The sequence below is a fragment of the Zonotrichia leucophrys genome, chromosome Z, assembly GCF_028769735.1.
Source record: "Zonotrichia leucophrys gambelii isolate GWCS_2022_RI chromosome Z, RI_Zleu_2.0, whole genome shotgun sequence".
NCBI lineage: Eukaryota > Metazoa > Chordata > Aves > Passeriformes > Passerellidae > Zonotrichia > Zonotrichia leucophrys.
In genome coordinates, this window is record NC_088200.1 from 12,345,722 (window position 1) to 12,359,486 (window position 13,765).

Below are 13,765 nucleotides of genomic sequence, written 5' to 3' on the forward strand. Positions count from 1 at the left end.
CGATGCTCACTGGGGCGAGCAGCCCCGGGGCTGGGGTCCCGTTGGGCAGAACGGGCCGGGGGGCAGGAACGAGCAGAAGTCCCCGCTGAGGCAGGGGTGACACGCTGTACCCAGGGGTGACACAGGGCCCCAGGTACCCAGGGGTGACACAGGGCTCGAGGTACCCAGGGGTGATACAGGGCCCCGCTGTGCCCAGGGGTGACACGCTGTATACCCAGGGGTGACACAGGGCCCCGCTGCGCCCAGGGGTGGCTCCTGAGGGCAGGGCCTTGCCGCCGAGCGGCCCCGCCGGCACGGGGTCTCCCGGCAGGGGACGCCGCGACCCCTCCGGCGGGGCTGGGGCGGGCGGCGCCCCGGGGGGAGGCGCCGAGCCGTGCCCCGCTCCGAGCGGCCGTAATCCCATCAAAGGGCCGGAGCCAGCCTCCTCCCCCCTTCCCTCCGTCCCTCCCCGCCTTGCCCGGCGTTCGTCCCAGCCCCGCTGTCCGCTGCTCGCCGCCCCGGCTCCGCTCCGCTCCCGGCAGGGCGCCGGCGCCCCTCGCCCGCGGCCAGCGGCCCAAGCTCCGCGCTCGCTCGGGCGGGGGGACTCGGCGCACATGGAGGTGCCGGGCGGCTGTCACGGCCGCTGCCTCGCCGTGCTGCTGCTCCTGGCTTCGTGCATCGGCTGTGCGGCCACGCCGCGCAGGAACATCCCCCGCCGGCAAGGTAGGACGGGCGGCGGCGGCAGACAAGCGGTGCCCGCCCCGCGACCCGCTCGCACCGGCGGAGTTCCCTTGGGCACTGGCGCTGCGCCGGCTCGGCACAGGCGGCCCCGGGGCCCGGGTGGGCAGCGGCCAGCGCCGCAGGTCGGGCCGGTCAGGGAGCTCGTCCGGGAGCCCGGCGGGGCGTCCGCCGCTCCTCGCCCTTCGCTGCGAGCCCCTGCCGCCCTCGCAGGGGGACCAGAGGATGCCCAGGCAATGGCAGGGACGCGCCAAGTTGCCGGGTCTGTGTGTGACCCGTCGGATCGGTGTATAACCCGTCGGGTCGGTGTGTAACCCGCCGGGTCGGTGTGGGACCCGTTTCCTCCGAAATCTTGGCGCCCAGTGCCGGTGGGTGCGCTCGATTTACAAACCAGGACCAGGCTGCAGCTACTGCAGAAAATTGGCGGAAATTTTATTCGGTTTTCGCTGGATGCCGTTACCTGCGGTGCGGCGTGGGCAGAGTTAGAAGCCAGGTGAACCCCTAAGCAGTCAGGGGTGACCTGTCGGGGAGGCTGTTCCGTGGCTGTGACATTGGTATGTGTGTCAGCGAATGCCCTAAGACACGGAGTAGTACATGTGAAAGAAAAATGACCAGAGAAGCATTGATTTTGTCCCAGAAATGCAGCTGTCGTGTACCAAGCATGATGTGGTTGTGTGCCTCCGGGTCCTGCTCCTGGCTGAGCGCTGCCCGTGTCCTGCGGGAGTTCCCGCGGCTGTCGAGGGGAGGTTTGTGCGCTGATCAAGGCGTCCTGCACAGTCCTTAGAGGTTGAAAGTTAAAACCCCGAGTCTGCTAAAACCCTTTTACAGTCTGTAGCGTATGAAACAGTAAGGTAAAATGTAAACAATAAGATGAGACAGTGCATGGTGAAGTTTGACATTCTGTATACTTTACGAATTGCGGTGCTAAGAGAAGATTACAATGCCTGGGATTGTCTCAAGCACTGTGATTGTCCTGGAGTCTCTGACCAACACTGGCTCTTATCACTAAGTTCACTGACATCAGTTCAGCTGAAAATACAAAAAGTTTAGTAAGTTCTGCCTCATCTCACAAAATGTTTGTAGCTTTAGATCTTTTCTGTATCTATCCCACAGTATTGAAAGATTTTTATTGCTGGTTTTTAGAATCACAATTGTGCCTTTTCTTGCTCACATATGAGAAGAAAACAAGTGCCTGTACAGTTGGAAACTTAATACTTAAATACAGCCTGAGCTTAAAACCCTTACTGGACAGATGGCTAATTTTACTGGTCTGACCTTGTCTCTTAGGGATCTAGTCCCATGATCCTTGGTTGTCATAATAGCCACCATTAAGTACTTGAGGAAATTAGGCAGACAGACGTTGTGAATGAAATGATTAGTAGTTTGCATTAAAAATACTGGATCTGTGGAGCTGGGGAGTCAAATATGTGAATATGTTAAGATATTCTTTCACTGTAACATATTATTACATGTGTTTCCCGCTAGTCACAGGAGAATGGCAGACCTGGGGAAAATGTATTTCTATGCATTAAATTAAAATGGCTTAAAGCTTGGAAATTTAACTGTAGTGTTGTGAAGGAAATTAGTATGTTTGTATTCTGTTTACCTTACTTTTGTTAGCACACATTTTTATGTTAATTTTTTATAACACGCTTCAGATTCACCTACTGATTCAATCATTCCTTTCTTTCTTCTTTTGCTGTATAAGAAGTGATGAGTTTTATTGGGCAAAATTTTTTCAAAATCTGTGCAAACATTTGAAAATCCACTTGTAACAAGACTTGCTGAGGGAGAGCCCCCACAGAGATTGTGTGCAGTGTATATATAATATATATGATTTAAATCCCATCTATATTTTGTGAGGACTGTTGGAATTGAGGGCTCCCAAGCATGCCGTGACCGGGTCCTTACTATGAAATATTGTCCTCAAAACACTCAGAACAGGTGTAGTTTCAAGCAGCTGGAACACCTCTGCCTTGTTTTGCAGCATATCATATGCTGGGTGGTTAAGAGTGGAAAAGAACTGAGTGGATAATTTACTCACACATACAAAATTACACATTCAGTGAGTAAAGAAGAGATAAGATAGTAAAAAGTTCTTTAGGATTTGTTTTTTTTTAATTTTGCCCTTTTAATATGGATAGAAGTGAGACTTGTGCAGGAATTTTAACTGAGGTGACAGGAAGAGGTTATATCAAGAGAGAAGTCATAAAACCAATTGATCTTCAATAACAGAAGCTGAATTTGAGGTCCTGTGGATCAAAAGAGAAAAGATAGTAAAATGGATCTCCATTTTTTCTCAGGTTTCAGTTCAGGGTTTAGTTTACAAAGACCAGTTCTGTAATCCCAGGAAAGCAGCAAAGTGAGAAATCTGTTTGTGAAGTTAAAAATATATAGTAAAATGGCCACAAATGCACCTTCTTAAATTAATCTTCAGGGAAAAGGGCTGTCCTACTCAAATACAAGAGATTCTGATGACTGCTAAAATCATTTGAACATTTATTTACAGTTACATAATACATTTTCTGGAGACAAGAAAACGGGATGATAGACTCTTTGGGAAGGGCTTAAAACAAATCCTTAGACACCGTGTGGTGAATAGTATAGCTGGGAACAGATTAGCCTGGGATTCTCTATATCTTGTACTCCCAGAAGCTGGCACTCATACTGCTGCTTTCACATTGTTGTCTTGCTTTTGCCTTATGGAAAGGCACAGGTTTTTGCCATCTCTGTTTCAAGTTTCAACTGGTTGAAGAATAGAGAGTCTGAAGCTAGCTCCCAATGTGTTCCTTTGCTACTAATATAAACACAGTATTTAATTTTAATGATTGTGTGATTTTAGAGAAATTTAGGGGAAAGAGCTGACCAGTCCTGTGGATGTTCATGCCATAAAGTTGTTGCACTGTATTGCATTGATGCTTCTTTAGTAACAGAGTGTCAAATTCCAACGCCCTGTAGAATAATAAAACGGGTAAGACGGTCTGCATGGAGAGCAAAAATAATCATATCTGATGCTTAGGAATGCTTCTCCTTTTATAAATATATTATGCTTGCCAGCTAATATAAATAAAGAATTTGGCTTGTATCTCTTTCCCAGATGTCCACAGCAGTAGATATCACCAGCTTTCTGTGTAAGTGCTGGAGGAATCAGACCAGTTAAAGCCTGAAGACTTTACAAGAGAGCAGCACTCAATACCAGGGCCAGAGTTTCAAAAGAGTACAGATCCTTGGTCAGGACTACAGTAAATGCCTTTTTTTTCCAATGGATTTGGCACTGGGATACTTGAATTCTTTAGAAAATCTGAGTATAATAAGACCTGCTACATAAATAACACTTCTGAAATTCTAGCTGTATTTATGTATCAAAATAGGTCAAACTGCCTTGAAATCAGGTCTACAGATATGAAAAATGCAATAGGCTATGGGAAAGAAGGTGCTTATTTGAGTTTTTAAATATTACAGTTTTTTGGAACAACAATAGGATAAATTCTTATTCACTGTCATTATTAATCCCACATGTAACGCATGCAAGGGTAAGGTTGAATTGCTGCTGGATGTGAAGTGTCTGAGAAGAGGAATGACTTGGAAGCTGAGTGATTCCTAATGTGAGGGATGTAGAGCTGTCAGAGACTATGCATACCTGTGAGCTAGAACTAATAAACAAGATGTGAATAATTTATTTGAGGGAAGATTAGTATCATCCTCTTACAGTTTCAAAAATGCCTGATTTATTCAACACCAATAAAATCAAGCACTTATTATGTATGTATTTGTTGTTTGTCACCTTCAGGTGTAAGTTGCATCACAACATTATATGACATTTTGATTTTGATTGGAGTTCTTTTTGTGCCTCTGGGGTCCATGGGCTGGTAAATTCTGAAAACTGATCAATCACATCACCACCTCATGCAGATGGGAGCATTCTGAGAATACTTCCCAGGGCAGCAATATGAATATGGTGAATTAGTCCACTTGAGCATGTTACTCTGTGTGTCACTGTTACTCATTTTGGAGTATGTTTTCTGACTTTAGTTAGTCTCACTTGCAGCAAAATGTCTTGTGCCCTTTCCATCATGTAATTGCAATGTTCCTCTGTACAAGGAAACTTTCAGTAAATGTTTTTCATTGACACCATTTTGCCAGTGTCAATGTCTGAAATGACTATTCAGACTTCCACCAGTGTTCAAAAGGGTAAAATAAACCAAGGCATTCTGCACCTGATGCTGGGATTCACAGTGATGCTTTGGAGAGGAGGGGTTGTTTTGGAGTTAGGGCACTACAGTGAATTTCTGCCTTGAGGCTGTCACAGCCTGTCTTTGATGGCTTGCCAGTCCTTCACAGGCCAGATTTTTATTTTTAAAAATGGGATTGGAGTGTTTTTATCCTTTTCCAACCATGCCACTTTAGACAGTGAAAATACTCCTATAGGGTGCTCATCACATCTGTACACCAATTTTTTGTCAATGCTTCCACAGTTTAACTGAGTGATAATATGTGGGTGATTTTCACGGTGTCTTCTGGTGCGCCTTGCAGAAAAAAAACCCTTTTTTTCTCTCAGTGACACTGGACTAGACAGGACACAGCACTGTGTACTGTTTGCAGCTCATTAGAAGTGAACACATCCAACATTAAGTGAACTTAATGGCAGGGATTCTGAGTGTCAGTCACCCAAAAGACATCCTGAGGAACAGAATAGTACCTTGTTTTCTTAAAATGGAAAATTTCAGTATTTGAGTTCTATTCAGTGCCCCTTAAAGCTCATTGATTAGCTGAGAGAATACTTGGAAGTTTGTAACTTCATGCTTAAATTTGCACTCAAATTTTTGCATGTTTCTGTTCTCTTTTAATATGTGTTTGAGCTCTTTTTAAAATTGGAAATAAAATTAATTCAAAAAAGGCGACTATTATTGCTTCATGTCCTCAAAACAGGACTGATAGGACCCTTTCACAACTTTTCCATCACAAGGAAATGAAACTCTCAAATGCTTGTAGAAAGTTTTTCATATTGAAAAGCCATTAAAGGATATTAAAGATACCTGTAATCTAAGCAAACAGTCATGAATAGGTCTTTGCAGAATTTATTATTTCATTGTTTACTGTACAGTTTGGTGCCATATTTATCAGTGAATGTGTGATGGTGTCCTATGATTGCATAACAAAAGACTTCCTAAATCACAGGGACACAGGAGATTATGTTAGATGTATGATCTTGAATAAAATTTCTTAATTGTTTTCTGTGCAAACAAATGATCTATCTTAAAAAAAAAATCCACAAATCAAACAAATTCTTTGTTCTTCATGACTAATTCTAGCTGAAAGGAAATACTTTTGGGTAAGGCTAGGCAAGATTTTCTCTTTTATTTTTTACTTTTAGTGAACATGCTTTCACACGACAACCAGATTAGTTGTTTCAGATAATGTGACCATCCAAACCACAGCAAAATACCAACATTACTTTTTCAGACTTCTCAGAGCCACTGAGCTGAGAACAAGCACACCAGAATTCATCTTTGAAAGTAACTGCTTCAGGAGGGCATAAGCCACTGAAAATTGAAGGCTTAGGAGGAGAGCTTTCGCACAACCAGGTGCCTAACTCAAACCTAGATAATGATACGCTGTGTGATGATCCATAAAACTCTGCAGGTGAGAGGTGTATAGTGTGAAATACACCAAGTTCATGCCAGTTCCTCCACTGAACACAGGGTAGCTACAGTCGGGAGTAAAGATTACTGTTGAGGAAAGTCCCTCAGGATATTGGTCTCTAATGAAAAAGGAATCCACACAATATTAATAAAGGGAGCCATTTGTTCATAAGGGATAGGACAGCAATGTGGTCGTGGGAGAAACCCTTTCTTCTCTTGGGCTGGATCACTGTAGGTGGATAGCCAAAGTACATTGGCTTTCTTTTCTTAAAAAGGTGTCTCACTCAAGCATTGCCAAAGTTATCCTGGATAGTTTTTAAAGTAAGGAAATAGAAACTATATGCAGGTGCCAAGAGCTGAACATGGCTTTCTGAGTGTATCCCCAAGTAGTGATAGGGTGTCTTCCCCCTTTTATATGTTAACCTTACAGCTAATAGACACATTTTATACAGCAGTGCAGATAGCAGTCGTGTCAAGAGCAGTTCTTCTGAGATGTGGACACTGAGTGGGTCTGAGTTTCCCCACATCCTCAAAGGATAGACAATCCAGTGTTATTTGCACAGAAGGATCTCTGAAGCTGGAAGAATCCCAAAACAGATTACTCTTCAAACCTCTCTCAATTTTAAAGTAGGTTAAAATTGCTGGCATCTATGAAAACGATGGTATATATCAATATCTATGTACATTTGGAACTTGCAAAATTGTCTTTCTAAAATGATGGGAAATGAACATCCTGTGAATGTTGATCATACTACAGAAATCATTCTGATCTTTCTGCTGTGCCAGAGGTATTGCTGCACATACAAAGTTTTAAATCAAGACTGGCTTTGTGTTTTTACACTCAAAAAATCTTTTGATAAAAAATCCTAAGGGCAAAAATTATACAGTATTTCACTCAAGTTTAATTGCTTTTATGCGCTAAAAATTTCAGCTAGAGTATCATTTTAGGAAAAAAGAAGCCAAGCTGTGAACAAAACCCGTCAAACTGTACATGATGGAAAGTATGTGTCTAGGACCAAAATTTTTGTGGTTTAATTAGAGATTGCAGAAGCCAAAATCTGTTCCTTGGAACTGAAATGTGAGGTCTCTTTCATATTCTGCTTTCTAGACAATTTCAGGAGAAGGTAACATGTTTCCAAAAATAAGAAGGCATTTTATGGAGATGATTGTTTATGGAGATGTTGGCATTGCAGCTGATACTCCAGCCATGCATGGAGATTGGTGTCCTGCTGGCATTTTTAGTTCCCATTCACATTTCATGGTGTTCTTGTTCCCATGTGAACCTGTGGTGTGCAGGTTGCTAATGTTCCCATCTTAACTGATCAGTCACAATGGCAGAGTTGAACTTGGCAGTGAAGAACTGTTTCTCTGTCCATGTGTGTGCCAAAAGACTCCCTCAGGAGAGTGAGGTGAGGCCATTTACCCCTGCAAAGCCATAGGGGCACAGGATGGAAGAAGAAACCTGCAGAATATAATCAGTTCTTTCAGGGACTTCTGGACAAAGAACAAGACAGCACCTAAAAGGGCTTTAAAGGGGGAAAAAGGTGAGCTGTTTGGACCAGCTGATGGCAAGTAAAGGGCATGGTTTGCATGAGGTAGCCCTGGTAGAGGTTTGGGACAAAGGGTTGGACTCTACAGTCTGCAGGAGACAGTGAGCAAGGAATGCTTTGAGAGGATTAGGGAGCATTAGATACTGTGTGGACATCCTAGCTGTGCCTGGGTCATGTGCTATTTTCTGCCCTATATATTTGTTCTTTATGCTGGGATATATTTCCATGTCTCATTGTCTCTTGAACCAAAGAGGGTTTTGTCCTTCCCTGTCGGTCTCTCAGCTCTCACATCCTGCTGCTTGTTACTGGTTCTTTGAAAGCACAGGCCGTGTCCCACGCTAAATCAGTGCAGGGATTCAGGTTTAAAAACCACAGTTATTTCAGTCACTTAGTACTGACAAAGAATTTCCTCTGGTTTTTACTGATAGTGTTAGTGAATGGAGAGACTTGCTGACTGCAGAAGGTATTGAAATGATCCCATTTCTTATGGAGGAACTGAGCTGGGGAAGAATTTCCTGCTCCTTGAGAAGATGCCAGTTTTTCTTCCGTAGTAAAATACTTGTGGGAATCATACAAGTGTATGTACATGATGAGGAAGTAATGAAGATGGAACTAGGCTTTTCTCAGTGGTGCCCTGTGGCAGGGCTGAAGGCAGTGGACACAAAGGGAAAGCAGGAAATTCCCTTTAACATGAGCAAATACTTTTTTTACTGTGAGGGTGACTGAGAATTTAGCCTCCAGAGGCCATGGAGTCTCTGTCCTTGGGGATATTCAAACCTCTCTTTGCAAAGTCTTGGGCAGCCTGGTGCAGCTGAGCCTGCTCTGAGCAGGGGTTTGGACTGGGTGATCTCCAAATGTGCCTTCCAGCCTCGGTCCCTCTGTGATTTTGCAGAGTGTCATGAGGATCTCCTGAAAATGTCTGTTTCACCTTGCAGGTTTAGCTTCCTCTGAGCTCTCCTGCACCCAGTCATGGACTGAAAACACCAACTGGGCCAACTACTCTGCTTTCGGCAGAGAAATTAGGATTTTCTGGCATTGTGATCAGTATAAAGTGTTTGGTGGGAGGTTACTGCACTTTGTGTTGTGTACCTCTATGAGGCCTGTGCCAGATTCTCAGGGATAATAAACCCACACACTGATTTTTGTGATACTTTCTGGGGCAGGACCAGATCATTTGTGTCCATGGATAATGAGCTTCAAAACAGTCACTCAGGACTTGGAAGGATTGTGGGAACCCAAATGCTGCATGTGTCGCATCCTCCCCCTGCACATTTGTGGCCTGTCACATGGTCAGCTTTGTCCTCTTTACACTTTAATCTTTCTGCATGTGTGTATGTAATGCATGTGTAATTGTCTGATTGTAATTTTTTTCTATCTGACCACTATTCAGGAAGCTCCCCTTTATTTATTTTCTTGTATGAAGTAAGATGTTTCTTCAAGAACTGTTTTGTTCTGGATTTCAGTAAGAAAGAAATGTGTAGTAGATAAAGTGAACAATTAAGGTGCATCAAGGAGAACACTTTTCAACTCTCATGAACAATTTTGCCATGTGTTCCATTGAGTTAATAAGATTTGGACAGCAAACACCTGAAAAATAAGTGATGTTAATGGGATAATAAATTTTCAAGTTATTTGGCATTTTTAAAATTTCACTGGCCTTTTTACTTTTTGAACTGCTGTGGTTTGTGAAGCTCCTCCACAGTGCTTCCTAGCACCTCGGAGGCATAACCCATGAGACAAAAGAGGTGGGAGGAGATGCCAGGATATGCTACTGGCATGCTGGTTCCTAAGCAGCCCACCCCACTGCTTACAAAATCTATTACAAAATCTGTCACACAGACAGGGTGATGTACTGTTGCTTTGAGAACTGCTGAAGCAGCTGATGGGAAGGCAGGCAGTGGCAGGGCAGGCAGTGTGCTGGCAGCTGGCAGGGCTGGCTGCAGCCTGCCAGTCACTGGACACATCCACAGGGACCAGGCAGGTTAGAGCCCAGACAGGATATCCCAGGCCAGGAAAAGTGTTGAGCTTTGCACTGGAGCAGCTTGTGGGCTGGAGAAGGGAGAGGTGAGCCTCAGTGCCATCCCATCCCTTCTCCAAGAACAGGAAACTGGTTAACAATTTCCTCTGCCAGGCCAAGGTGCTGCAGAGATATCAGGAGCTGGGACAGCCATGCTCCAGCACTGGGGCTTCAATGGGAAAAGCACAAGCCTGGTTTTAGAGGAGTAACTGCTAGATTTGACTCAGACTTCCAGAAATGCACTGGAAATTTTGCAAGTGGAGTGTCTTGCTAGGGATTTTTATAGGCACCTATACTCCATTTCTTCTGGAAGTGGAAAATGCTCCCATTAGGAAAGCATAACTTCCAGCAGGTTATCCTGGTGCAGGTACAAGGTATGAATGTATGCACTTGTGTGAATCAAACTGGCCTCTGAGCGGTAATTATTAAAAACACAAGCTTGTAAGAGTTGCCTAGAGACTGCCTGATGTGCTCATTTTGACTAGGGCAAGACAGCTACAAACTTTGCTCAGAGATGTGATGTCCCCTGCTTTTTATAACCTTCAGCACCAGGAGTTCTTCAAAAGCGTGTCCAGGGCATAACCATCCATAGCCAGAATTTTTTATATATAGCTCTCCAAAAGTGTTTTGTTTTTTTTTTAAATGGTTGCTAGTTTTCCTTTTCAGTTGTGGAAGTCCCTGTTGCACTGTGCAGAGCTCACCTCCTCTCTCCTTCCCTTTGCTGCAGCTGGAGCCTTCCTGGGAGCAGAGCCTTGCTCCAGGAATGAGTGTCAGGAGAGAACTTCCCCTCGCTGCCTTTCTGTTCAGTGATCTGCAGGGCCAAGGTACAGCAGGAAAAGCCACGGCAAAGCCACCAGTGACATTGTGCCTGTTTGCTCTTAATGGGATTCGTGGTGTTGCACTGTAGCTTAAGTTCTGAGCTTTGTATCCTTCATTCCCCTTTGCTGGGCTATAAAAATCCCAGTGACTGTCACCTCAGTTGTCCCTGGGGCAGATAACAGATGCTATATAAGCATCAGCAAAACATCACAAGAGTCCAAGCCTGTTATTTATTAAAATGTTGAGAGGTTTTTTTTTAAAATTGTGGTTTCTTTTGCAGTATTTTTAAAGGATTAATGAAGGTCAGGTTAGTCTCTCCAAAGATTTGTGCCCTGTGGTTTGATTCCAAAACCATGGTACCTCTCTAGGGCCATGTTACCTGCCATCTCTGCTGCAGGATCTGATGCAGTGATAGGTGATTGATTCAGAGAAATGACTATCAAGATTTTCAGTGTGGGGATGTTGCTGCTCCGGGTGCAGAACCAGGACAGGCTGGCTGAGATTTTCCAGCTTTGAGTCCTTGTCCTTTGTAGTTGTTATGGCTGCGACATTCTTGCTCTCTTACATACTGCAGCTGGGCAGTGGGAGCTGGAAAAGGCTTCAAAGAAATTTAAAAATGGCATATTTTTTTCATTTAGAATTTCCTGACCTTTTCAGTTTGTCACATTGTCTTCCTTCCACTGTGGTGTTTGCATAACTTTCAGTCTGTAAAATAAGGGAAGCAAAAGACCTTATCACTGTTTATTGTTTAATGAATAAGAATTTCACCAATATTTCAGTGAAAGAGTGAATGGGCTGTTCTACACTTTGTTTCACCTCTTGGAGTGGACAAGCTTTTTTCCTTTGAAAATAGCTATTACAATGATAAAATGCTATTTTAATAAAATTCATAGGGAGTTTTTCTTGTGAATTGGTGAACACAAATAATGTTTCAAACAGAAGAAATTCAGAGGAATTTCTGGAAAGTGTGTTTTTTTCAGAAAACTTCAGTTTATAATTAATTTGAATTGTTTTTCTTGAGCTTTTTTTACTCCTCTTTTCTTATATTGTGACATTTTAGTAGTGACAGCTGGCATTTCATCAACAAGTTTCCCTTGTTTCATGAAATGGGAGACCCATCAACCTGGAAAATAAGCAGCCCTTCAGTCAGTACCTCCTAGGCTGTTACCCATAGAAATTTAGGAGTAAAATAGTGAAATGCTTATTTCCTTTCATTGGCTTGTGCTCTCTCGTTAAGAGTATTACTGAAAATGTAGTATATATAGTTTAATTTTCCAAACTACAAACTCATAAAGATGAAATTAACCATCTGTTTTCCCTTGAATGTGTTCCTGTATTATTGCATGTGGATTGTATTAGTGAATTTGCATGTTGCATGTAACTGTGACTACCTGCATGCCTTGATACAGCAGCATCTAAAAAGAAAAGATTAAATTCAAAATATGATTAAAATTCTAAAAGAAAGATTTCTAATACAAATCCTTTCAGATATTCCATTCATCAGTATTTAAGATTAAAACTGTTATCAATGACTAGTATTTTAATCCAATTTTAAATTTGAATCAGTTTTGAAATTTGCTCTAAAATAGTACTACTAGTAGTATATACTAGTAGAGATAAGCTTTATCCAGTTCATCCAAAGTGCTTCAAATGTGAAGCTTATGAGCATTAGAAATGTATTTGGCTTGAAGCTGAAGTTTTTTCTCACAACTGTTCATCACTGTAGTAAGATTTTGGTTTCAGTCCATGACCAGAAGGAAGGAAGGAAGAGCTTCCTGTGTAAGCAGTTTTTTTTGGAGTAGCTGGAGGAAAGGATCGGGATGAGATGGCTGCTCCTGAGCCCTGCACGAGGCCAGCATGGCTGGCCTGGGAGCAGAGGGTGGATTCACTGGAAGTGTTTCTGCTGTGTACCCAAGGTAACTGCGCAAAATCGCAGGGGCAGACATGGAAGTGACATTTCTGCTGGTGGATTCAGTGACTGCACTGGTAGAATGGTAGCATGCTCAGGGGTTGAAGGGGCCTTAAAGACCCTCTAATCCCAGTCCCCTTGCCATAGGGACGCCTCCCATTAGACTGGGTTGCTCAAGGCCTTTTCCTACCTGGCTGTGAGCATTGCCAAGGTTGGGGCATCCATGGCCTCTTTGTGCAGCCTGTGACAGTGCCTCACCACCCTCACAGCAAAGAATTTCAGCTCTTCATTGCAGTAAAGGATAACACCATTGATGGGCCCAGGCTGGGGACCATTCCCAGGAGGCACACCTTTAGCCTGTGGCCACCCTGATGGTAGCCCATGGGTGTTTAATATTTGGGCAGAGGCTGTTGTATGTGGCAGTGAGTGCCACAATAGAAGTGAGACTTGTATTGATGGCATGAGCTTTTTCACCATTTTTAATTTGAGTTGCTTTTGTGAAGCAGAAATTTAAATAATGGTCATTATTTTGAAATAGCAAAATTTACTCCACCTCAGGAAGACTTCTTATGTATTCTTCAGCCTACTTGGAGAGCTTCTTTGGTGACTTTTTTACTGGTTTAGTGTTTTTTGCATATTTTTAGAAGTATGGAACCAAAGACGTATAAACGGGAAGGAAAATAGCTGTAAGCAGAAGAGTAAACACAACATTGTCAGTTCAACATTGTTTATCTAATGAGGCTAAATCCTCACTAAGTTCTTGTGTTTGATATACTTTCACAATGTATAGTCATAATATATGTGTGAGAGTGCTCCCCCTTGATTAATGGCTCCTTTGCATAGCACTGGAGTCATTGCTTCCATTACCATAAGAGCATTTTGGACAGTATTGAACTGTCTGTGCCTGATGGGCCAGAAAGGAGAACGACTGTGTTTGTACAAAACACGTTTAATTTTACTGTTTATATAAATTGGCTCCTTGTTCTTTATGATCAGAGCAAACCTCCATGCCTTCTTAGGTATTCACTGACCCAGCTGCAGGGGGCACTGGCAGGGGGATCATCACTCAGGCCGATCTTCAGAGATGTACAAGTAGTGGATATGTCTCACC

The 13,765-nt window shown here is 43.4% G+C and overlaps 1 protein-coding gene across 3 annotated transcripts in view; it reads left to right on the forward strand.

Annotated features, from left to right (window-relative positions):
- Window positions 1-435: 435 nt before the first annotated feature.
- The window catches only part of EGFLAM (EGF like, fibronectin type III and laminin G domains), a 76,553-nt gene continuing 63,223 nt past the window's right edge, over window positions 436-13,765 (forward strand). For 2 of the 3 annotated variants that reach the window (XM_064736456.1, XM_064736455.1), the window contains exon 1: window positions 436-702. In XM_064736456.1, the coding sequence (XP_064592526.1) occupies window positions 594-702 (109 nt within the window). In that variant the 5' untranslated portion in view covers window positions 436-593. The remainder of the gene's footprint in view (window positions 703-13,765) is intronic. The other variant, XM_064736454.1, reaches the window with a different exon arrangement.